General features: G+C 40.4%; 1 protein-coding gene across 3 annotated transcripts in view; it reads left to right on the forward strand.

Annotated features, from left to right (window-relative positions):
• CERS6 (ceramide synthase 6) overlaps positions 1 to 26515 on the forward strand; it is a 308139-nt gene that overhangs the window by 242074 nt on the left and 39550 nt on the right. For all 3 annotated transcript variants that reach the window (XM_057744992.1, XM_057744993.1, XM_057744994.1), the window contains exons 7-8: positions 2709 to 2837; positions 5584 to 5690. In XM_057744992.1, the coding sequence (XP_057600975.1) occupies positions 2709 to 2837; positions 5584 to 5690 (236 nt within the window). The remainder of the gene's footprint in view (positions 1 to 2708; positions 2838 to 5583; positions 5691 to 26515) is intronic.

The following is a 26515-nucleotide window of genomic DNA, read 5'->3' on the forward strand; positions in this document are numbered from 1 at the left end:
ATCAATTTATATTTATTCATTTTAAAATTAAATCGCGAAAACGTCTTCTCTTTCGGTGAATGAAGAGCAGTCATTCAGGGCTAAACAATGGGAAATGTGGCAAGTATGGTCCTGGTCAGGTACTCAGCTAGTTAGACTTTAAAATCTGTGTATTCAGCATGGGCGAATAGATACTCACTGAACTGCTGAATTAGCGCCGTGTGTTTTTATTTAATTATGTTTATGAGACAGTATAAAATATCAGTTGATAGGTTAGCTCCACTTTAATTGACCCATTGTTTTGAAGTCGCTGTTATCTGGTAGATCACTCTCCTCCAGGTGATGGCACCGAATATGTTTCTGATAACAGCCGGGAGTGAAGAGATTTCATCTTCCCGTGGGAAAGGTTATCGGAGCAGTTTTTATTGTATGCCAAAGCCATTTTGGTATCGTTCAGCTTCAATGCTTTAGGAAAATCCTAGATACCACAAAAACATCAGAGAAAATCAAGAGAAGTAGGTAAAACTGGTCAGTTGAGTCTGTTCATACTCACTGATTAAACTCAGAGGATGGTCTTCATTTCTCTCTCCAGGTAAGCTGGGAACTAGATGCAAACGTGGGTCTGGAGGTGGGAGTGCAGGGATAGGTCAACAGGCGGCAGGAGTTTGCAGGACTTGGTTCTGTAGTTCTGCTATGGCCGTTTGAGGCACGACAGATTGGGATTCACCATCGTGGCAACACAGCTCATTTGGAGACTAGGTTAATTGAAAATAAGAGAAATAGTTGTACTTCATTTTTAAAATTATCCGACCTTATTTAGAAAACTACTACATTGTTTATCCTAGGAATAAATCGACATGGTTATCAGTAAATGTCTGGCACTTTCCGAGGCAGAAAAATTACCTCTGGACACATTCACTAAAGTGTATACAGAAGCATTTAAACATTGTGTGTGTGTGTTTTTAAATATACCCATTTAACCTTATTTCATCATTGTCATTTAAAGCTTGATTTTGTAAAATATAAAAAGATATTCTTAGAGAGTTCTGTATCACAGGAATTTAAGCAGTAGAAAAATCCATAGCTTTATAGGTTTAAGTTATATAAATTAAAATCAAATATACAATGAAATAAATGGAAAAATGACCTAAAGGAAGCAGTATTTCATTACTTACAGATTATCGTTACTTTCAGGATCTAAACAAAAAATATTGTTTAAACATTTTAAAACCATTTAAAAGTCATCAAAGTTGACCTTTCAGACCCCAAACTGTGTGACATCAACAGAGTGTGTATGTGTGTACACACTTGCCTTCTTTTTCTCTCTCTCTCAGTTGCAAAATATGCTTCTCATTTTGGCTAATTTATCTCTGCATGAATGGTCCATAAGACAGTAGTCCTCTTTCTCCACAGTTTCAAGTAGATCATCATTAAGGCTAGTCCTGGCATTTAAGTCCCAGAGAAATTCAAGTTTACTCTAGGAGAAATACAGATTAAATAAAAGTAAAAATATCGGTAAGAGAGACGACATTTGTAAGCAAAAGAAATTCCATGTTAAAATAAACCAGGTAGCCAGAAGATAAATCAGTACCAGAGAGAGATGATCTTTTCACATGGGCCATGAAGCAGCTCCTTGAAGTTGACCAGAATAAGGATGGCCAGCTTACCAGTATGCCAATTATTTTTTCCTGATATCTGTAGATGGATAATGGTTAAAATTCAGAGCTTGTTTGTGTAGGACCTATCAGAAATGCCAACATATTATGATTCTTATTTTAACATCCCGTTGGGCATTTTCCAGGCAAAGGATGCTAAATCCCAGCCACTCGTAGTCAGAGAAGTAGTCTAGTCGGACCTGCACGGCTGCTCAAAAGATTTTCCTAAAGTACAAATCCAAGTAATACCTTTCTTTGCTTGAAATCTGTCGACTGGAAAAAAATGCACAACCTAAAAGTTGAGAATTATGCTTTATTTGACGGACAAAACTGAGTCCTTAAACCGGGGACACAGCATCTCAGATCACCCTGAGATATTGCTTGGAAGAGACAAGGAGGGAGCCAGAATATATAGCAGTTTTTGCAACAAACATCAGGTAGTCAGAACATCAAAAGAGTACTATTAATTAAGGAAAACCAGATATCTCAATTTAAGGAACTTAGCGCTTTTCTATGTATGGGAAGATGCAAGAGTCTGGGCTTCCTGGAATCATTCCTTTGATATGCACCTCAGCTCTCTGGGGCCAGGATCCTGTGCTTTCTCATCCTGCGTCTCCTCAGGGAGCATTGTCGGGGGTGGCTGCTAGATGGTGGGCATCCTGTTTCCATCCTGCGTGTCCTGAGCGCTCACTTTAGGGGCGGCTGTAGTGTGATGGCTTGATGGCTGCAGCATCGTTTGTTTACTGATATGGCAATGTTTTTCATTCTCAAATCCTGTGGCAATTTCTCACCTAGCTTCAAATTCCTTGGCTTGATACAAAACACCCTTTATGATCTGGCCTTCGTCCAGTGTGGTGTTGGTCACATTTTCCATAGTCAATGGTGTCCTATGTGTCTCTCCCAGGACTCAGTGAACTGTCAGAGGGTAGGAACTACATCTTACTCATCTTAGTGTCCCCAGTGCTGGGCCCATAGAGAGCCTTATAATTATTAGATGGATGGTTGAATAGATGAATGGAAAACGTGCGATGCTGCTAAGTCCTAACTAACATGCCTCTGTCTTCTCCTTCCCAGGACTTTGGTGTTATGTTCCTGCATCACCTTGTATCTGTTTTCTTGCTTACCTTTTCATATGTCAACAACATGGCCCGAGTAGGGACCCTGGTCCTCTGTCTCCATGATTCAGCTGACGCTCTTCTAGAGGTAAAAGTTTCCTTTTATCCGTAAGAGTACAAACTCTGGAATTCCGGAAATCCCCCAGATCATCAGTTCTTTTAGGGTAGGCTAGATGGTGCTGGGAGAAGGTAGTATATGACTGCTTTGAAACTGCAGAGTGTTTCTCTGTAGGTTAAACTGGTGAAACTGAGACTTTGGTGCACAAATTTGTGTATGAAAAATATTCACCAATGTAGCATTCTCTATTAATAGAATAATGAAAACCTTTCCCCTTCCACATTTAAGAAATGAATTTTTACAATATGAAAATTACTGTTTGAATAGGTTTTGTTTCTAGTGGTATAAGTTTCACACTGATTTATCTGGAAAGTATATACAACTCAATTTAATTAGTAATAGTAGTTGTACCTCCTGATGAAATTAATGAGTAGTCATAGTTTTTATTGCCAATATATATATTATTTTAGTATTTTTCCAGTGAAAGTATATATGAATCGCCAATTTTGTGTAAAAACTGTTTTCTATGCATGTAAGTATTAAGAATATCTGAGGAAATATTGGTTGCACCTTTGATTAACTTTCTGAACCATTGTCACTTAGAATTATCAAAGTAGCAAAAAAAGGAAAAAGGAAAATGCTTCTAGCATATTTCAAAAAATAAAGTCCCAAGTAAAATTCGAATGTGGTATTTACTCTTAATTATGGCCTCCATGAAGAGACATACTCAGTAAGGTCATATAATTATAGTTTTTTCGCTTTAATCCTAAGAAATTTATATAACGGGTCAAAAATAAACTTACCAGAGTACAAATTCCATGTAGAAAAGGGTCTTGGAATCTGTATTCTGATTTTTTATTCCTGTTGGCCCACAGTTCTGCCCCTTTGAAGCATGTGCTGTCACTGTGAATATAGAGTAGAGGTGCCCTCAAATAATGATTTGTTATTGCAATACAAGCAGAAATCCCAGGCCATAAAATTGAATCTACTATAAAGGCAATTAGTCAAGGTTTGAAGTATACACAACACTTCATTAAAGACTCCAGTCCCTATAAGGTTATGAAACAGAAAAATAGTCCTAATGGGCTGGATATGTCAGATGATAGTTTGGCGACATGAATTTTAAGTGATTCAAGCTAGATTCTATTCAGCACATTTTTTAAAGGAGAAATAAAATTAGTGTAAAAGCAATTCCCTGAATACCGGTTACCACGTGGTTAAATCCTAAGTACGCTTGGAGGTAGAAATTTGTGTAGCCATCTCCAGCTTTGAAATTAGTCCTGTGTAATCTGCCAACTCTAATGTCTGTGGAAGTGGATGGCACAATGCTTGGCAGAGCCATAATTCAGAAAGTGAGGGCTGAACCATCACCCACCACTTTTATTGGGAAAAGAAAAATAATCCAGAAATCCCTGTCATGTGGCTTAAAAGCAAATGTTGTTCATCACTTGGATTCTCTTTGACATTATGACATAATGCTTGAGAATATCCAGATAATGAGATATGTTGACTCTTCCAAGTGGAACCTATGGCTTAGCCATTTCAGAAAAATGGATGTGTAATGCTTTTTTTTATTGAATACCGGTGAATGAATATAAAAAAAAAAAGCTACTTGGTTTACGTAACCAGAAGGAGGCAGAAGATGCTTTTTTTCTTTCTTAGTGTAAGTTGTGGTGTCACATCCCAAGTATTCATGAAATTAAAAGTTTGTAATCCTGGCTTCCACTCAGTTAATAGATATTTCCCCTTAGGAATTTCTTTCTCTCGCAGCTTCGTATTTTACATAAAGCTATTAAATTATAGCTTCTGTGGATACTGTCAATAATCCTTTCAAATTTGACTCAGCTCATTTAACTTTACAAGAAGTAGCAAATAATGTTATGCATTTAAAAGACATCTTCAATTTATAACCCTATGTGTGGGTACTGTGAATTATATGTGAAAATGTAGAAAGAGGTGATCAAGCACGATTATGTTTTCAGTGTTACCTGTTCTTACTTAGAATCATCTGTAAAAAGTAGATGGGAGAGAAAGGGATGCATTCCTTCCCTTGACTAACTTATAATATAAAAAGTGGTCCCTTAAATCACTACCATAAATTATTAGTGTACTTCTCACAGGCATGCTGAACATTAGTGACTTTCATCTAGAAAATGGCCATTAATGTAAATTTGAAAATTATACCTCAGTGGATTCGCTGAAATAACGTGATCTTGACACATTCTTCATTTCTAAAATGGTGCGGATGAGCCAAGAAACTGTCTCCCCAGAGCCCTCCTTATGGCTGTTTAAGGAAAACCTATAATTCTAAGTAGAAAGGTGGAAAAACATGCAGGAAGGCGTAATATATTTTCTATGAAGTTTGTGACCTTAGGGTTTGGGACTCATTCAAGGTTTAAAGGATTATCTAGCACTTTCCATTTTGACCTGTCATGCCAAATTCCTGTTTCGGTGTCTTTGGCTTGCTAATATCATCTGTAATGCAAGAATTTCTTATTTTTCTGTTTTCCAGAAATAACCATATAATTGAATTTTTCAGGTTCTGAATATTTTATCAAATCTGTGGCAGTCAGCAGTTCTACTTGTGACTGATACTGCATTTCACTGACTTGTGGGTAATTTATAAATACGACACGTGACGTGTGCCAGTCCAGGGCAGCAGGCAGTTTTATGCACCCGGTTAAGTTATATCTTAAAGGAGACTCATGCATGTTGAAAGAAGCTTTTCCTTTATCAGTTTAACTAAATTAACCTGTCACATTCCTTCCTTTCACAGGCTGCCAAAATGGCGAATTATGCCAAGTTTCAGAAAATTTGTGATCTCCTGTTTGTCATGTTTGCCATGGTTTTTATCACCACACGACTGGGTATATTTCCTCTCTGGTGAGTACGCCAGTCTTCTTTCCGATAGAGCCACCCCATCCTGATAGGTTTTTGAACCATTTTCCTGTTGAATTTCACTCCAGATACTTAGTAAGAAGTTGAAAGAAAGCAAAGGAGGGACTCGAGAAACAGCTTGATTTCTTCTTCCAGAAGAGGGTTGCATTCTTTCCTGATATTTTCCGCAGGATCGTTAGGGAAGGATGTGGCTTACGTAGGTTCCTAAGCCACAGGAAGCTGTCTGCCATTTTAGGTTCCAATCTCGAGTGCGATTCAAAAACCTTAGCCATGAAAGTTTGAATTAAGACAGGAAATATGGTGTTGCGACCAGTTATATATCAAGGACCCTCCTATACCAAGGGTTCGCCAAGGGTTGTTCCCATACCAGCAGCAGCGGGATCGCCTCTGGACTTGTTAAAAATGCAACCTCTTGGGCCCCACCCACCCCAGACCTACTGAATCACACACTCTGGAGATGGGGCCTGGCAATCTGGATTTTGATACGCCTTCCTGATGACTCTGCTGCACATTAAAATTTGAGGACCACTGTCCTATGTAATTCTCCCCATCAGCTGCAGTTATAGCTAAAGCAAATGGAAAGTATAACTCAGAAGTAACCCTTAAAATTCTCTGTGGCCCCTTAATGTCTGGTTGTCTTTTCTTTGGTTGAGAGCTAAGAAAAAGATAGGAGAGATTTTGGTGGAATTTGACAATCCCTTTTGTAGAAAATAGGTCCACTGTCATTAATGTTTATGGAAGGCTAAAAATTTCTAGGGAAAAAAATGATTCCTCCATATCACTTAAAGTCTGCCACTGATGGCAGATTTTTTTTATTCCATTTCGAGAAATTGATTTGGATGGGAAATTACAGCAACAGAAATTTGAGACAGTGAAGAAGTGAAGGGCTGCAATAATACCTTTTCAGTCCAATAGAAAAATTACAAAAATAAAGTTGGAGCTTTTAAGCAACTAACATCTATCACTAGGGTTCCATAAATGAAGTAATCACACGTGCACACACACACACACACACACACACACACACCCCCCTTCTCCTTGAGGCTCGCAGCCCTTTCAGACACGTACTTATGAAAATCATATCCCAGCAGCAGTACCGTGTGTTGATTGGCAACAGGCATTTATAAAACCTCATTATAGTTTTATGTGATTATAGGTAGGAAGCACTGAAATAATTTTGAATATAATGCATCTATAATTATTTCAGGATTGGAGTGCTTTCAAGATTATTAGTAGAACTAGTGGTAGGAATTCAAATGGAAGAAAGTCAAACAAAATCCAGGAAAATGTTTTCAAAAGAATAATAGAAAGCTTTCCTGCTTAGGATTTCTGAGAACCTGAGTCTTAAAACAGTAAGCATCACTATCAAGTTCTTTCATTTGCTTATTTCCTTTTAAGGTTAGAATTAAAGTTGAGATGTGTTTCTTCTCTGTCTTTCTAGCTAATGCGCAAAAACTCTTCAGGTTTAGACAGCAAATGAGCTACCTAGAACATAAACTCAGAATATAGGAATTACGTAATGCTGCAGATGAGATAACTCAAGGGTATGCCTTGTGAGGATGATGTAAACCAGCTGCTTAGAAAAATCCTTGTAACCAAATATAGAACGAGAACTTATATTGTAAATGCCGTAGGGCTTCTGCTGCCACGGCCCTGAGCGCAGCCATGGTTTTCAAAAAGCAACTTATGGAGAAAAATGTTGTATTGTTGGGAGACAAGAAATAATTTATACCTGCTGCCTTTGTGGTTGTGCACCCAGTGAATGAAATCCTTGTCAGAGATGTCTCATAAATGATGTGTGCTTGGGTGACCTTTGTTCCGATCCTGTTCTACTACTAGAGGGTGACAGGCATTGAGAGTATTTAAAATAGTAAAGTGAGTGACAGTGACAGATAGTGTTTTAAATATTTGCCTTAATCCCGTGAAATTATTCAGAAATTCCTTTTAGATTAGGGAATCCTAGATTTGGGAGCGGCCCGACAGGTGACCGGCTGCAAACTGTTCTCCCATCCCTCTGCCCAGAATAGGAATTCTTCTCTCAATTTCCTGATCGGGAGTATTGCTTGAGAGGTCAAGGGAGAAATAATTTTTTTATATGAAACAGAAACCTGGGTCTTCATAATTTCTAAGCTAGGGGTTCTTAATCTGGTTTAGAACCCCCGAACCTGTAGAACGTATGTGTGTACATTGTTTTCCTGGGGGGAGGGGCCGTGGCTCTGTCAAATTCTCAATAAGATCTGTGACTCCCTCCCCTCCTCAAAAAAGTGCCTTCTGGAAAGCAGACAAAGTGTACCCAGCACTTCTAATTGAAAGTTCTTAAGAACGCGAAGGTCTCTAATATATCATCTGCAGGCTTGCTCTTCGGAAGGCATCTCTAATCCCTTCCATGATTCCTGCTTTTCTCCTTTGTTCCTCAGAATTCCTCTTGTCACAATGTTCCAAATGTGGACTGGCTGATATAAAATAAAAGAGCACTAACATAGCTAGTGGGAAGTTGCTGTATAACAGCTCGATGATGGGTGATGCCTTGGAGGGCCGGGACGGGGAGGGTGGGGGGGAGTCGCGGGAGGGAGGGGATATGGGGATATATGTATAAATACAGCTGATTCACTTTGGTGTACCTCAAAAGGTGGTACAAGAGTGTAAAGCAATTATATTCCAATAAAGAGCTTAAAAGAAAAACCACTAGCAAAAAGCTGTATGCAGAACCGCGTGTCTTCTGATGCAGCAGACCTCTGCGTTAACATCCTAAGGCCTTTCATCTTGCACCGGTGGCGATCTGATAAATAGCTGAGGGGCTGGATCGCCCTTATCCTACCTTTATTTCATTTTTAGGTATGTTTATTTTTAATTATGATTTATTTGTCCACCTCATCATACCACCTACATTTATTCCTGTTCGATTTCATCATGCTGTTTTCAGATATTCTAGCCCCATTAGGGTCTTCTGAACCACATCCAATGCTGGAATTATCCCTGCTACTTTCATGTTACTTGCACACATGCCTTTGATGCTTCCCCCAACTCTTTGAAGAAAAAAGTTGACCCAGAGGGACTCCTGGTACACTACTGAAAAATTTTTTCGGTTAACCTCAATCTCTCAGCCACCCGTTGGTCTTTATGATTTTTCTACTCAGCACTGTCCTATAACTGCTCTGGCATGAGGCATGCTATTTCTCCATATTTTGAAAAGGTGTCATAAGAGACTTTGTCAAAGGTCTTGTGAACATCCAGCTTTACTCTGTTGCTTGAGTCGTTCTCTGCACATGTAGACACGGGGTGAAAAAAGGATACTGTCCCATCGGGGTGACGTGGTTGCAAGAGGCCTGTGCTGGCTGCTGGCTCCGCGTTTCTGAGTGTTCACCCCCACTGTGGCATGACCCGTCTGCAGCAGCAGGCTTACGGGTCTAACGTTTCTGGTGCCTGCCTTTTCCATGTTGTCTAGCTGTTTTACCTTCTAGTATCCTACCACTTTTTATGTATATAATCAATATTTATTGGACATTTACTGTGTAATCCGTACTGGGCTGGGTGCTGAGAATTCGATGAGACGTGGGCCTCCCTTGGGGCGCTTGAGCTTGCATCCCTGTGGGTCCCTTTGGTATTCTGGTTGATAATTGTGTGGGGTGTAGAGATTACAAATTACGTTCTGAACAAAGCGGATTGTCCGTATTAACTGGTTTGGTTGTGTGTACTAAGTAGGTCTGTCAGCTGAATAAAGCATCATCCTAGGTAGAGCGTATGTGTGTAAAATAGTCACTGGCTGCTGGAGGGATGGTGCTGGAGGTAGACGGGACTTCAGTTCTAACAAGCATTTATTTCATACTTATTTCTCCCTCAAATATTTGTGCTTCAGCTGGAAGGAGGAACTAAATGATTCCTATGCCCTCGCTTCTTTTCAACCCATTTACTTTGGAATCGCCAGCAACACCTGGCAGGTTCCTCCTGACTCACTGTGTTCCCACGTAAGCCATCAGAATTTTTGTGATTTGTGGGTTTGATGACACTTGGCTCAGTCTCTGTTGTATCTCTGGTCCATGCCTCACAAAGACGGCATACACCATGATTAGCCTTTTCAGAACCACGCACTGCCCAGACTTTTCTTCTGGCCATAATACATCTTCTAGAACAGCATTGTCCGAAAGAAATATCTTGATAATTCAGGCTTCATAGTAATGTAAAATTTTCTAGTAGCCACATTAAAAAGTAAAAAGAAACAGGTGGCATCCATTTAAATAACGTTTTATTTAACTCAGTATATCCAAAATAATATGATTTTAACGTGTAATCAGGATTAAAAATAATTGAGCTAGTTCGTTCCTTTATTGCATACTAAATCTTTAAAATCAGATACGTGGCTCACGTTACTGCATCTACTCAAAAGTCTGTGTATTTTCGCCTTTACGTTATAACTGGACAGTCAGTGATTTGCTCCTTTCTGAGAGTAAGCCTATCCATCGTTGTCACCTGTTACCGTGTTCATTGATCTGCATCTGCCTTTCCTCAACTCTGTTTGTGTGGGATCCCTGACGCTTCGCACAGTTTTCCATATTTTATGACGCTTTGCTTTCGGTTGGCGTAAAGCAGTTTGTACTTAATCTCATGTATAGCATCTGTGCCAGTGCTTTGCCCACAATGGCTACTCAGTAAATATTTGTTGAGTGAAGTAGGTACTGTTTCATCCTAAATGGTCTCACATCTGTTTTCTTAGTTGAGCTCCTTAACTCACTGTGAAGTAGGTGGGTGCAGGTTCTCCGTTATTATACAGAGAAAGCCAATTCCTTCAGCCAGTGACTTACCCAGTCTCTCTGGACTGTGGTCTCCTGACATCAGTTCGGTTCAGCAAGTACTTACGAAGTTCCAGTTGTGCTCCTGCAATACAGTGTACTATGTATATTATTTAAGGATTAGGCCGTAAAACAGTTGATGAGATACATTTTTGGTAATTGTTACATACAAAAAGAGTCATTTTTAAATGATTGTCCTTATTATTCTGTCCCAGCTAAGACACTACGTGGTAAGTAAGCATCATCGTCTTTCAGCCATACATTAGAATCAGGTATGGAAAGAGGCAGATCCGCAAAGATCCTGAAAGGGAAGGGGAGTCGTGCAGTCAGCAGGGAGGGCCTGCTCTGAGTCACGGCTGTCCTCCTCACCACGCGTCGGAGGACCAGGTGTGCAGCTTCTCTGCCTCTGTGGCCTCAGCAGAGAATAAGAATAATAGGCATTGTTCCACCCACCTTACCAGGAAATGTCAGGGATCAAATGAGATATTGTTTGTAGCGGTGTTCTGTAACTATAAAGTACTTTATAACTACTAAGCATTTTTTTAAAATGTGTTATATTGCTGTCAGAGATGAAAATTCCCCTTATGGCCAAGTGGTCAGAAATGTTTATGACATTTTATAACCTCCAGGTAGTCTAGATTAAGGAACCATAACCATAGATACTTCTGAAATAAAATTCTTCAATGCTCTCTCCAATTATGAGACGCAGAATATCTCGTTTTAGGCACTCCTGTTCTCAGTCCTCAGCATGTAGTGATGGGCGCAAGCTGGGTTGCCTTGGTCCCTGCGATCCTAAGTGACAGTACCTGTCCTGAGCCAGCAGGAGAACCATTATGGTTCACAGAATCTCACAGAGTTTCACACAATGCAAGTCTATGTTAGGCTTGTTCTTTTCTGCAAATGACAGATTCACGAGTCATTGTGCAGCCATGAATGGACATACCACAGTTGCCAGAGCCTCCCCCTGTGGCCTGATGACGTTCCACATCCCCATTCATGTCCCACCAAATGCCACGCCCTTGGCTATAGGAAAGCTAGAGTCAAACATGTGCCTTCCGTGGTCTGCTGCTGTTCCAACAGAAACACGTGGCTTCTCAGAATGTTACTTTCTGTGGTGCTCTATCCTGTAAGGTAGGGGAATCATTTACTGATTTATGGTCTCTGAAAGTCTCTGCAATTAAAAGGAAAAAAAAATGTTAGGAGCCTAGATCATTCTTTTACCATTTTCCATAGTAAGAGTTGAAATTCATCTTGATGCATATGAGAATATCATCTTCTCTGATTTATTTTTCAAGACACATTTTACCAAAGTAGTGTGGCTTATATGATTTTCTGAATATCTGATGTGCTTAGTCTTTGAGTTCACGAACTTGGACAGGCTGGATTTTTTTGTTTTTTTTTTCTAGAATCTCTTGACAGATTTGCCCTGAAATTTTCCTTGATGCTGGTCTGTGTTAAACACATTAGATATCATTGGTCTCTACGAGTGTTGTGGCAGAAATGCCATAATCAGCTTCTCTGTGGCTGTTCTCCCTTCCAGCACGTTCAGTGTGTTAACCTCTGACTCTCATCCTGGGCAAAACAAGTAAGAAAAATGATGACTCTCCCACTTTATATCTTATCGAATAGGTGATTAAGTTCATTTCCTAAAACTAGCAATGATTTAAGGGAAAGATGTGCCATTTTTACTCTAGAAAAGAAAATTTTGTAAATATTAATGTTTTAATAAATGAGGAAACAAAAAAACATATTAGAAAGATACAGGACAAAACAACGTCCTTCGGCTGTTAGGTATTTGGGCATGTTTTTAATAATATTTAAATGCACTGCTATCAGTTACTACCACCATAAAGCAGGGTAGAGTTGGGCAGAAATAATAGGTGTTGAGATGTTTTGTTCTTTTCATGTAAACGTAATAATTTTAATATATTTTTAAGATTGAAGGCTAGACCAAGAATCAACAAACTATGGCCTTTAAGACAAATCAGCCCATTGCCTATGTTTATAAATAAAAGTTTTACTGGGACACAGCCTTGTCCATCTGTTACATAGTGCCCTCGGCTGCTTTCTGCTGCACTGGCTTAAATGGTTGGGACAGAGTGTATGACCTACTAATCCTAAAATATTTACTAGCCGGTTCTTTTTTTTTTTTTTTAATATTTATTTATTTATTTATTTGGTTGCACTAGGTCTTAGTTGCGGCAGGTGGGCTCCTTAGCTGTGGCATGCAAGCTCTTCGCTGCGGCATACATGTGGGATCTAGTTCCCTGGCCAGGGATCAAACCCAGACCCCCTGCATTGGGAGCAGGGAGTCTTTTTTTTTTTTTAATTTTATTTATTTATTAATTATTTTTTTGGGGGGTACACCAAGATCAATCATCTGTTTTTATACACATATTCCCGTATTCCCTCCCTCCCTTGACTCCCCCCCCACCCTCCCTCGAGTCCCCTCCATCCTCCCCCTCCCAGTCCTCTAAGGCATCTTCCATCCTCGAGTTGAACTCCCTTTGTTATACAACAACTTCCCACTGGCTATCTGTTTTACAGTTGGTAGTATATATATGTCTGTGCTACTCTCTCGCTTCGTCTCAGCTTCCCCTTCACCCCCCGCCCCCTCCCAAACCTCGAGTTGTCCAGTCCATTCTCTGCATCTGTGTCCTTATTCTTGTCACTGAGTTCATCAGTACCATTTTTAGATTCCATATATGTGAGTTAGCATACAATATTTGTCTTTCTCTTTCTGACTTACTTCACTCTGTATGACAGACTCTAGGTCTATCCACCTCATAACATATAGCTCCATCTCATCCCTTTTTATACCTGAGTAATATTCCATTGTATATATATGCCACATCTTCTGTATCCATTCATTTGTTGATGGGCATTTAGGTTGCTTCCATGTCCTGGCTATTGTAAATAGTGCTGCAATAAACATTATGGTACATGTTTCTTTTCGGATTATGGCTTTCTTTGGGTATATGCCCAGTAGTGGGATTACTGGATCAAATGGTAGTTCTATTTGTAGTTTTTTAAGGAACCTCCAAATTGTTTTCCACAGTGGCTGTACCAACTTACATTCCCACCAACAGTGCAGGAGAGTTCCCTTTTCTCCAAACCCTCTCCAACATTTGTTGTTTCCAGATTTTGTGATGATGGCCATTCTGATCAGTGTGAGGTGATCCCTCATTGTGGCTTTGACTTGCATTTCTCTGATGATGAGTGATGTTGAGCATCTTTTCATGGGTTTGTTGGCCATCTGTATGTCTTCTTTGGAGAAATGTCTATTTAGGTCTTCTGCCCATTTGTGGATTGGGTTATTTGCTTTTCTGGTATTAAGCTACATGAGCTGTTGGTATATTTTGGAGGTTAATCCTTTGTCCGTTGTTTCGTAGGCAACTATTTTTTCCCATTCTGAGGGTTGCCTTCTAGTCTTGTTTATGGTTTCTTTTGCTGTGCAAAGCTTTTAAGTTTCATGAGGTCCCATTTGTTTATTCTTGATTTTATTTCCATGATTCTAGGAGGTGAGTCAAAAAGGATCTTGCTTTGATGGATGTCATAGAGTGTTCTGCCTATGTTTTCCTCTAGGAGTTTGATAGTGTCTGGCCTTCCATGTAGGTCTTTAATCCATTTGGAGTTTATTTTTGTGTATGGTGTTAGGAAGTGTTCTACTTTCATTCTTTTACATGTAGCTGTCCAATTTTCCCAGCACCACTTATTGAAGAGGCTGTCTTTTTTCCATTGTATATTCGTGCCTCCTTTGTCAAAGATAAGGTGCCCATATGTGTTTGGGCTTACTTCTGAGTTCTCTGTTCTATTCCATTGATCTTCCTTTCTGTTTTTGTGCCAGTACCATACTGTCTTGATCACTATGGCCTTGTAGTATAATTTGAAGTCAGGAAGCCTGATTCCACCAACTCCATTTTTCCTTCTCAAGATAGCTTTGGCTATTCGGGGTCTTTTGTGTTTCCATACAAATTGTAAGATTTCTTGCTCTAGTTCTGTGAAACATGCCATTGGTAATTTGATGGGGATTGCATTGAATCTGTAAATTGCTTTGGGTAGTACAGTCCTTTTCACGATGTTGATTCTTCCAATCCAGAAACATGATATGTCCCTCCATCTGTTTGTGTCGTCTTTGATTTCTTTCATCAGTGTCTTAAAGTTTTCTGCATACAGATCTTTTGCCTCCTTAGGCAGGTTTATTCCTAGGTATTTTATTCTTTTGGTTGCAATGGTGAATGGGAGAGTTTCCTTCATTTCTCTTTCTGCTCTTCCGTTGTTCGTGTATAGGAATGCAAGAGATTTCTGTGCATTCATTTTGTATCCTGCTATTTTACTAAACTCATCAATGAGTGCTAGCAGTTTTCTGGTAGAGTCTTTAGGGTTTTCTATGTATACTATCATGTCATCTGCAAAGAGTGACAATTTTACTTCTTCTTTTCCAATTTGTATTCCTTTGATTTCTTTTTCTTCTCTGATTGCTGTGGCTAAAAATTCCAAAACTATGTTGAATAATAATGGTGAGAGTGGACACCCTGTCTTGTTCCTGTTCTTAGAGGGAATTCTTTCAGTGTTTCCCCATCGAGAACGATGTTGGCTTTTGGTTTCTCATATGTGGCTTTTATTATGTTGAGGTAATTTCCTTCTATGCCCATTTTCTGGAGAGCTTTTATCATAAATGGATGTTGAACTTTGTCAAAAGCTTTTTCTGCATCTATCGAGATGATCATATGGTTTTTATCCTTCAATTTGTTGATATGATGTATCACGTTGATTGATTTGCGTATATTGAAGAATCCTTGCATTCCAGGGATAAACCCCACTTGATCATGGTGTATGATTTTTTTAATGGGGAGCACGGAGTCTTAACCACTGCACCACCAGGGAAGTCCCTACTAGCTGGGGGCTTGGCAGAATAAGTTTGCCAACTCTTGGGCAAGGCCATTAAGAATTAGTCTGTTGAGTGAAAATAAAGCAGTGTGAGGAGTGGTATATTAAATGTATTCAGCCCTGGGGTGTCTTCTAGAAGTATTGTCTACCTTAGGCGAAAAACATGCGGATATTCTTAATATTATTTGTGGGTATGGGAGACGTAGAATCTGCTCTCAGTTAAGTAAGCTTTTCTCCTTTTGTGACTTGAGTCAACAAAAAAATGCAGTATCCTAGTAACACTCTCTACACAGAATTAATGTCTTAAGTGTTCCCTCCCTCCCTCCCAATCACTGCAGAGAATCTTTTGCTGGGGGAAGGAGAAAAAGAACAAAAAGATTGTTTGCTCTAAGTATTATAAAATGTGTTTATACACCATCTATGGAAAAACTTCAGCATGGCCATGTCATCTGTTTTAAAAATATCTGAGTATTGTAATAAAGTCTAATGCCGGGGCCAGAGATTTGAAAATTTGCCCAAGGGTCTCACGTATTTGAAAATGATGTTGTGTGGAAAATACTATAACACACAAAGAACCCATATCAGCTCTGTTTCTATTTGCTTATGTTACCGTAAAGGGCAGTTGTATACCAGGCGCGTCCCCTCGTCCAGCGACCCTCACCTCCCTGACTCTGGCCCCTGGGTCTCTGCCAGCTGGTCACTGTCTTCATGCGAAGCCCCTCATCACAGTCCTGGGCTCAGCCTTGGACCAGCTCGTGACTGCTCATTGCCTGCTTCCCAATCTGGACCAGTACCTGAGTCATCCCAGAAACCCTCACTGCGCAACCCCAGTGGGCAGGGCTCTAGGGTGTTGCCCGTGGGGGCCACACTGGCTGTGTCCTTTCATTCTCAGAACTTCTTCCATGCTTCTGTCACCTCTGGAATGGCAGGGTAGCCGAGGAGACAGAGCCACAGTATCATCAGCATCTCCGGAGTCATCCTGTTCCTTGTGGGGAGACAGCTGATCGTGTATTATTATTTAACTTTTTATGTCTTTAGGGCAAGGGAGCAAAAACTTGGCAAATTCCTCCTAGACAAGGAGCCATTTCTTCGTCACAGATCTGTTCAGTGAGCCTGCTCTCTGTCAGGCAGAGTGTGGGTGTTAGGGACATCGGTATTGATCAGGTCGTGAGCCCAGGGACACCCAGCACTCCAAAACTTATCACTACGTATTTGTTAAATGAATAACTGAGAGTTTCGAATTTCCCATGTGGTTTGGCATAATCATGACTGAGACTCTGCAGCCCGTGGTGCATCTTTCCTTCTGAGACAGAATAGGCCAACCCTAGAAGACGCAGCTGGCACGGACTCAGTAACGTTTAAAAGCGGGGGTGGGGTGGGGTGGGGAGAACATTCCAGCCACTGAATCACTTTGCTCAGGCAGAATTTATAAAACAGAATTGTGCAGTCGTTTAATAACTGCTGCCTTTGTCCACAGCAGATAATGACAGAAATGCTTAATTTGGAATGCTAAATGTCAAAGAGTTGGAAATATAAGAGTTCAAGGTATATAAGGAAGATCATAAAACATGAAGATCTACTGAAACTGCAGGCTGCCTAGGAGCCTGGTGGTGGGCGTGGCTCCTCAGTAGGGAGGTGTGAAGAGAGGATGTTGTCCAGAGGTTCCAGGGCAGCGTAGGGAGGGAGCAACTGTCCAAAAGAAAGACAAATGGGAAAAACAAATAGAGCATCTTTCCTCCATCCACGGGACCGCCAAAGAAAGTGAGCAGGAGCACACAGAACACCATCCCGACGTAGCAATTAATTCTGTCCTAGCACCTGGGCCGTCGTTCCCAGCCACCACTGAGGACTTCCGTCAGGTGCCCAACCTCAGAGTCGTAGCGAACTCCGCATCTCTTAGAGCAGCTTGTACTAACCCAGCTTAGCTGTCTTGACTCCTTTTTGTTGAATGGACCGCATATAAACACAGACCTAATTTTCACAGACACTAGTGTCTTAAACTACTTTGTGTCCCACACAATCCAACCCATGCCTTTGAATAGAGTTATCAGAGTTTAAACATTTCATTTGATTTGTTGGTTGCTAATACATTGTATTGTGACCTTTGAGTTATATATTCAATAGTTTTAAGAAATGTAGTATGAAGCATTTATTGAAATATTTATTAAAGCATTTTAAAGAAATGATTCTGAATACATTCTTCTTTTTAATGACGTATAAGAGTAGCCAGACTGAAATAATTCCGATTTTTTTTTTTAATTCTGAGAAAGAAGTACTATTTTAATTACTTAACATTTTTAGGTTGTCTTTGAATTGAAATGTAAATGTAATAAAATGTATTTGCTGAAATGGAATAGTCTATGAACTGTAATCTTATTGCCCAGTAGTGTATGATAATCAAATAAGGAAATATTAGGAATTATTTCCCAAAATAGCCTCCAGGGAGTGCCCTGGGTCTCCTGTCTTCTAACCTGTGCTCTGCAATCATAGTTAGTAGTAAAGCTGTTAACTTGAAGTGATATATCATTATGAATGATCAAAAATTAATAAAATATTTTCAGTGACTTTTTATTATGCCCTTTGACTAATAATGAATGAACAAAAGAAAATAAGGAAAATTTTCTGGTGATCATTAAGTTAACTAGAGTATCTCCAGTAATCAGGATTTTAGTCCACCATGTTCTACGTGTTCTTATTTCATGGACCTATAAGGGTGTTCTGTCTCTTGCCTGCTACTAAAGGGCAGACACCTTGTACAGCAATGCATACTTTAAGCTGTTATTAAGGTACCACGTGAACACATCCCATTTGGTCAATTCCGGGGCTAACGGGAAGTAAGGAAGGAGTTTTTCTTATGTTAGGAGCACATTTTGCAAGTCAGCACTTTATTAAAAAGGGTCAAAAACCTTTCCTATACACTGTCTACCATATCTTCCAGAAATAAGTCAGGTGCTTCACAAAATAGGTTAAAATTGCCGTGACAAAGTACAGAAGAAACAGAGCTTGACTGTCTCAGTAGCGAATCATTCATGGAGCTTGACCCCCGTTGCTCTCCTAGCCAGAGGATTGCATTTATTTCAAATTATGTCCCCCTCACCCCACTCAAAAATTTAATTAGATATTTGAGTCCCCTACTCTCAGTAGCAATCACTGGTGTTCTCCTGAAGCGCTGTTCTGGTGCTGTGGTTCGGTAATTATTCATTTCCTTGTCACCCTTCTCCACTCGGGAGTGAGTTCCAGCAGGGCTGGGACCACATCTCACTCCCTGTTTGTGTGCTCAGTGCCATGCACAATACTCAGTATGCTGAAAGGTTGCTGATTTGTCCCACAGCAGTTCTCTGATTTATTCTAGGTCTTCATTCAGAATTCACTTTCATAAAGATGTTCTCCCCAGGCAGGCAGTTCGTTTACTTATTTCAGTATAATGAGTTATTTTCTTTCTCCCCAAATCAAGGAGGAATATTCTGAATGCCAGAGTAATACTTACTTAAATTCCCTCCTCTCTTGAGCCCATGTAGCCTAACTAGTCCTCCCATGTAAGCTGCCTATCTAACATGCTACCATTGCAGCTAGTGTTTGGGACAAGCCCTCTTTCCGACGTAGAGTGCAGGGGACTGGACTTTGGGTGGCACACACCAGACATACTGATGTGACTTTCTGTTTTTCTTTTAAACTTGATGTCTACCCATCCTTCAAAGGTTTGGGGAAGATGATGAAAGATTGCCTTATTCTGAAAATAACTGCATGCACAGCTAAGATCATTGCTTATTTTTATCTTCTGGCCTACTTCTTTCTTAACAAAAAAATAAAGGTGAAAATAAGGGATGCTTATTGTGTATGTGTGAGATAGGAAAACAGATACAGATATTTGATAGATATAGATATTTGATAAAGATATTTTGTATATGTACTTTATATTTATCACATGTATCTTATATTTTAAAACCATGTATAAATATATATTATGTAATATTTATTGCATATAAATATATGTGAGATAAATAAATATATATTTATCTTAAGTAAATATATAGTATAGATATTTATATATTTATATATATATGTCATATAGTAAAACTTTTGCTAACTGTTCTCAACATCAAATAAAGATCACACCAGCTGCTTCTATGAATTCATGGGGCATCTCATAGTAATTAAAAAGCAGTGAGGCTGTTGATTGCTGCCTGCTGCAAAGGGAATAAAAGGAAGAAAATTGAATGATATATTTTCCACATAAATTGGCCATAATGGCTTTGAGATTTCAGATAGGGCAAGTCCAGTGCATTTACATGAAAACCTAGCAGTTCCGTTAAAAGTGTATTTTGCTGCCACTTTTTGTATCTGGAGAGCTTGATGCTATAAATATGTCTAAAACATGCACACCTTCATTTCTGCCCATCCTCAGGATATATTTCCCTGGACCCCCGTATCTTGAGAACCTTGAAAGATAGCCAGTAGTTTCCCAAACCACTTGAGAACAGATCCAGACTGTTTTCCCCCAGGTAAAGAGGGAAGAGAAGTCAGTTTTTCTCTTTCAAATGAACACTCTGTCCCTGTACTGGTGGGTAGTGATGACCTGGTTCTTACTGTTCTGACGTTTGAGAACTGCTCGGCAGTGAAAAATGATGCACTTTCCTTTCAAAGAAAGGAGAAAAATGTCTGACAGTAAGGTATGTTAGTCACTAACGTCATCATTTAACCAAATGAATATCTGCATTTACAATAGAAAAGCAACATATAGTTATTTTTTTCTAAGGAGTAAGCAGCTCAACGCCACAGGCGGGAGACTAAACACATTTCTATTGAATTCTTCCAGCAGTAGCAAGAGCCTCTGATGATTGTGGAGACAGCTTGAAAGTAATTTGAAACCTGGTGATAGGAGAGGGGTAGGTAAGGAGTGATAGGGATCTCACCCAAGAACCTGGATATATTGAAACATGAAACAACACATGAAACATGGAACAACACATGTGAACGGTCGTCTCTGTGCCTAATGTAGTTTATCCTCAGTAAATGTTCAGGCCTTCTCTTTGAGCTGATCAGGAAAAAAAATCCGATTGACAGGATTTTATATATTTTTAACCTACATTGTTCATAAAAAGGAAAGAGTCTACAGTATCAAAATCTGCAAGGGGAAAGGCAAATGAGACCACGGGTCTTCATCCGTAAAATGGGGGAGTTGGAATAAATGTCAAAGGTGTTTTCTAACTCTACAATGTCTAGATTCTATGATTTCACAATTACAAGTGGGTTGGTAACCTTCCAGTGAGAAATTTATTTATACAGTGATCCCTGCAGGGGATTCTGAGCAGGGGACAAGGGGGTGATGGGCAAGAAGAGAGTGGGTATAGGTAATTTGCTTAAAAATTTGCAGTGTGTAGAAGGAAAGAAATAAGATGATCATTAGACTGAATGCAGTATCGAGTAAGATTTTTATAGAATGCTAGACATCTGTGCAGAGGAGAAGGACTGCTTGGAGGTGTCAGTGAGGTACCCATGATTAAGAAAGAGACTCCTGCTTTTCAGAGAAGTGAAGGAAGAGAGGCAAGTATCCAGTGTAGGTTCCAATTAAATGACTTCTCAGGCACTCATGATTTCTTGAGTCATTGCAAAGGAGGAGACCAATGGTACTGATGATGAAAGAACATTGAACAGACAGGGTCCCAGAGGGTTAATAGCCCGGTGGAAGGGCAGACCTCCAAAAGTAGGAAACTTGTCCTTCTGATGCATGAGACAAGAAAGAAAGAGAGAATGAATGACTGGACTGGAGGGGGTGTGCATGTAGTAGGAAGGTATATCTGATGGTCTATAGTGTCTTTTTAACAAAACCATGCTCATACCTGACAAGATGTGGAAATTGCATTGGGATTTGGGGTGAGAGGTCCCGGGGAATGATAACAGAGCAGTGACACCAACTTATTGCCCTTTGAGCCAGTGGTCAGTGAACTGCACACACTTCCTGGGAATCTTGACCATTTAATACCAATGATTCAGTTCAGGTACTGTGTGGCCACCCAGATTGGTATATCTGCTCTCTGAATGGGTAGTAGCAAAGTCTTCCTGATGTCCTTGGGGTCCCAAACCAGTAACCATAACTATCTCGTGTCATACAAGACCTCAGAGAAAATCGAAACCCAGAAAAGTTAAGTGACTTTGCCCAGGGCCACGGTGAGTTTATATCATGGTCAAGAATAGAAATACACCTTCTGTTTTCTTTCCTAGTGTTCTCTGCTTTAAATCATTCTGCTCAGGGGATCAGGAAGGCAGTGTGGTCTGAAGAATAAAACCATAGACTAGACTAACTTTGGCCCTATCCTTGGCTCTGCCACTGACCTTAGTATCTCTAGACCTCATATTCCTTTGGTAAAAATTTTCCAACTTAATATCCTAGGTCTGAAAGAATGTACAGCAGCTATAAGGACTAACTGAAGTTAAGTACCAAGGTCTTGGCTACCTGGGATTTTGTTAACTGGCTCCCAGCAGTTAGGGGATTATAGAAGGAAGAAAGTTCATTATTACAAGAAAGGATTTAGTGATGACTTAACCACTTAAAAGATTAGTGCCCTCTCAGATATTCCTCTCTCTTGCCATTAATGCCTTCCTCACTAGTCTAGTCAGATGAAAGAAGAGTGTCAAAGGAATGCAAGTTACTTATCTGATGCACAATATGCAAGATTTCTTGAAGTCAATGAAAGTGATTTTGGATCTCTGCTCAAAACATACCTAAGCCATGGCCAAAGGAGTTGGCAAGACCATTCAATAACTGAAAAAAGGAAAATCAACAAGGATGGTGACATGATAGATACTTCAAAAAGGAAAGATGTGAATTTCAAAGGATTGTGAGAGACCCTTGTTAAAGTATTAAAGCCCTCAAGTATTCTTATATCTTCTTTTCTTTTTAAGTACGTTTATTGAGAGACAGTTAACAGACAATAAACAGCATATATTTAGAGTGTACAATTTGGTATCCCAATCTCCCAGTTCATTCCCCCCCAACCCTCCCCGCTTTCTCCACTTGGTGTCCATGGGTTTGTTCTCTACATCTGTGTCTCTATTTCTGCCTTGCATTTCCTCTTTCATAGTTGTTAGCATTTGCCTTATGTATTGAGGTGTTCCTATATTGGGTGCATATATATTTATAATTGGTATCTCCTCTTCTTGGATGGATCCCTTGATCTTTATGTAATATCCTTTCTTGTCTCTTGTAACATTTTTTATTTTAAAATCTATTTTATCTGATATGAGTATTGCTACTCCAGCTTTCTTTTGATTTTCATTTGCATGGAATATCTTTCTCCATTCCCTCACTTTCAGTCTGTATGTGTCCCTAGGTCTGAAGTGGGTCTCTTGTAGACAGCATATATATGGGTCTTGTTTTTGTACCCATTCAGCCAGTCTGTGTCTTTTGGTTGGTGCATTTAGTCCATTTACATTCAAGGTCATTATTGATATGTATGTTCCTATTACCATTTTCTTAATTGTTTTGTTTTTGTTTCTGTAGGTCCTTTTCTTCTCTTATGTTTCCCGCTTAGAGAAGTTCCTTCAGCATTTGTTGTAGGGCTGGTTTGGTGGTGCTGAATTCTCTTAGCTGTTGCTTGTCTGTAAAGCTTTTGATTTCTCCCTCGAATCTGAATGAGATCCTTGCTGGGTAGAGTATTCTTGGTTGGAGGTTCTGCCCTTTCATCACTTTAAATATATCATGCCACTCCCTTCTGGCTTGCAGAGTTTCTGCTGAGAAATCAGCCGTTAACCTTATGGGGGTTCCCTTGTATGTTATTTGTTGTTTTTCCCTTGTTGCTTTTAATAACATTTCTCTGTCTTTAATTTTTGTCAATTTGACTACTATATGTCTTGGCGTGTTTCTCCTTGGGTTTCTCCTGCCTGGGACTCTCTGCACTTCCTGGACTTGGGTAGCTATTTCCTTTCCCATGTTAGGGAAGTTTTCAACTATAATCTCTTTCAGTATTTTCTCGGGTCCTTTCTCTCTTCTCCTTCTGGGACCCCTATAATGTGAATGTTGGTGCATTTAACATTGTCCCAGAGGTCTCTTAGGCTGTCTTCAGTTCTTTTCATTCTTTTTTCCTTATTCTTTTCCTCATCAGTGATTATCACCATTCTGTCTTCCAGGTCACTTATTCGCCCTTCTGCCTCAGTTAATCTGCTGTTGGTTCCTTCTAGTGTATTTTTCATTTCCGTTATTGTGTTGCATATCTCTGTTTGTTTGCTCTTTAATTCTTCTAGGTCTTTGGTAAACTTTTCGATCTTTGTATCCAGTCTTTTTTCAAAGTCCTGGATCATCTTCACCATCATTATTCTGAATTCTTTTTCTGTAAGGGTGCCTATCTCCTCTTCATTTAGTTGTTTTCCTGGAGTTTTATCCTGTCCCTTCATCTGGTACAAAGTCCTCTGCTTTTTCATTTTCTCTATCTTTCTGTGGCTGTGGTTTTCAGTTCCACAAGATGAAATACTGCTGATACTGCTTGATACTGCTGTCTGCCCTCTTGTGGAGGAAGCTGTCTAGGAGGCTCCTATGTGCTTCCTGATGGGAGGGGCTGATGGTGGGTAGGGCTGGGTGGGTGGAGCTCAGTAAGACTTTAATCCGATTTGGTGGGCAGAGCTCAGTAAAACTTTAATCTGCTTGTCTGCTAATGGGTGGGGCTGTGTTCATACCTTGTTGGTTGTTTGGCCTGAGGCTCCCCAGCACTGGAACTTACAGGCTCTTTGGTGGGGCTAATGGTGGACTCTGGGAGAGTTCACGCAAATGAGCACTTCCCAGAACCCCTGCTGCCAGTGCCCCATCTCCTCAGTGAGCCACAGCTGCCCCCACCTCTGCAGGCAACCCTTCAACACCAGCAGGTAGATCTGGTTCAGTCTCCTATGGGGTCACTGCTCCTTCCCCCGGGTCCTGGTGAGCACACTTTTTTGTGTGCCCTCCAAGAGTGGAGTCTCTGTTTCTCCCAGTCCTGTGGAGGTCCTGCAGTCAAAACCCACTGGCTTTCAAAGTCTGATTCTCTTGTGATTCCTCCTCCCATTGCCGGACTCCCAGGTTGGGAAGCCTCACATGGGGCTCAGAACCCTCACTTTAGTGGGAGGACTTCTGCAGTATAACTGTTCTGCAGTTTGTGAGTCACCCACCCAGCATTTATGGGATTTGATTTTAATGCAATTGCGCCCCTACTACCATCTCATTGCGGCTTCTCCTTTGTCTCTGGATGTGGGGTGTCTTTTTTGGTGAGTTCCAGTGTCTTTCTGTTGTTGATTGTTCAGCATTTAGTTGTAATTCTGGTGCTCTTGCAAGAGGGAGTGAGCGCACGTCCTCCTACTCTGCCATCTTAATCCTATCTCTCCTCCTTGCAGTTTTGATTTGTTTTCCTAATGACTAATGATGCTGGACGTTCCTTCTCATGTTCTGCTTTGCCGTTGTGTATCTTCTGTTCAAGCTGCTTTTGCTTTTTTTCTTTCTTTTTTTTTAAAGGAAGTTTTGTTTCTTTTTAATTTACTTATTTTCTTTTATTTATTTTCAGTGTGTTGGGTCTTTATTGCTGTGCGTGGGCTTTCTCTAGTTGTGGCAAGCAGGGGCTACTCTTCATTGCAGTGCACAGACTTCTCATTGCAGTGGCTTCTCTTGTTGCGGAGCACGGGCTCTAGGCTCACGGGCTTCAGTAGTTGCAGCACACAGGGACGGTAGTTGTCAAGTATTCTTATATCTTCTTTAAAACTGTCATATACTACTGACTCCATTTTGAAGAAAATATGTAACCCTCCCAATCAGTGCTTCATTCATTTTTGGTCTAAGAATTAGAGCAGAAGTACAATTATCACCTAAATTTCATTAAATGGAAGATAAAATTCATGAAAATGAATTTATATTTCATTTCTCAAAAAATAGAGTCTCGATGGACCCTTTTATTCATTCTTCTCTGTGAAATTTACGTTCTATTTTAAGTGGATTCACTTTAAATGGCTTTTTCTTGGTGGCTATGTTCCTTTGAATAGAATGACCTCCTGTCCTCAGAATTTAGAGTGGATGTAGTGTTTCTCTGACTTTCTAAACCCAGTCTGTGTGGCCTGGGAGCCGGACAAGGAGAGCAAATAAGGGCTGAGCAGGTGGGTATTGTTAACATCGTTGATGAGGAGCCTGCGGCCAAGGGGGTCCGGGGGCCTGTGTGTCATCAGGGACTCTGTTGGCGTGACTGGCCGTGGGATTCAACCCACGGAAGAAGTTCAGAGATTCCCAGGATGGGCCAGGGAAAAGGAAGGAATCTGGGTTTTATGTTTTCTTCATGGTTTTATTATTTGTTTTCCTTTCCCAGTTTACCTTTGTTGGCACGTTCTTTAGTGCAGAAGGAAACACAGGTGCTTCCATCCTCCTCCCATTGGGAAGGGTGTGATAGATGCTCTTCTTCCCTCAGCAGGCAGCCAAGGGCTCGGAGTGGGTCAATACTTTGAAGTAGAGTGTCTTGACTGTCCATGGAGGCAGAACAACTGAAACACATAATTTGAAAATAGCCAATTGGTTTAAATTAGTGCGTTTACAAGGATTCCCTTTTGTATTAGTGCTTTCCCTTTCATCAGCTTAATCCCCCACATCCCATGGGGAAATGGCAATTAATATCTTTCAAGGCAGCTCATCTTGTTCAGAGGAGTCTTTTCCTAACCAATTTCTACATCCCTTGAAAGAGAATAACCCCAGTCCTCTTTTGAGATTCTCACTACCTGTGGACCCCTTACTAACCCTCAGAGTCCCAAGAGGTGGTTATGGTCACTGGTTTGGGGCCCCAGGGAACAACAGGGAGATTTTGCTCCTGCCCAGTCAGAGCAGATATAGCAGTTTGGCCCATCACAACACAATAAGTGAACTGAGTTGTTAGCGTTGGTGGTCAGGGTCCCCAGGAAGTGTTTTAGCAGCTCACTGGCCACTGGCTCAAAACGCAGCACAGAATTTTTCACTCTTCCCATTTTGGTAACAACACCTATATGTTGTGTTTCAGTTGGGTCCCCTGAGAAACAGATGCTGAGATGGAGTTAGGAGGGCCAGAGGTTTATTACATGGTTATCCCTGCCGAAGATAAAGTGAAAGAAGCAGGAGTGGGACAGGCACAGCTTCAGACAGTGATACCTCTGTGACAGTCT

This window comes from Hippopotamus amphibius, chromosome 8, assembly GCF_030028045.1.
Source record: "Hippopotamus amphibius kiboko isolate mHipAmp2 chromosome 8, mHipAmp2.hap2, whole genome shotgun sequence".
NCBI classification, from domain to species: Eukaryota; Metazoa; Chordata; class Mammalia; order Artiodactyla; family Hippopotamidae; genus Hippopotamus; species Hippopotamus amphibius.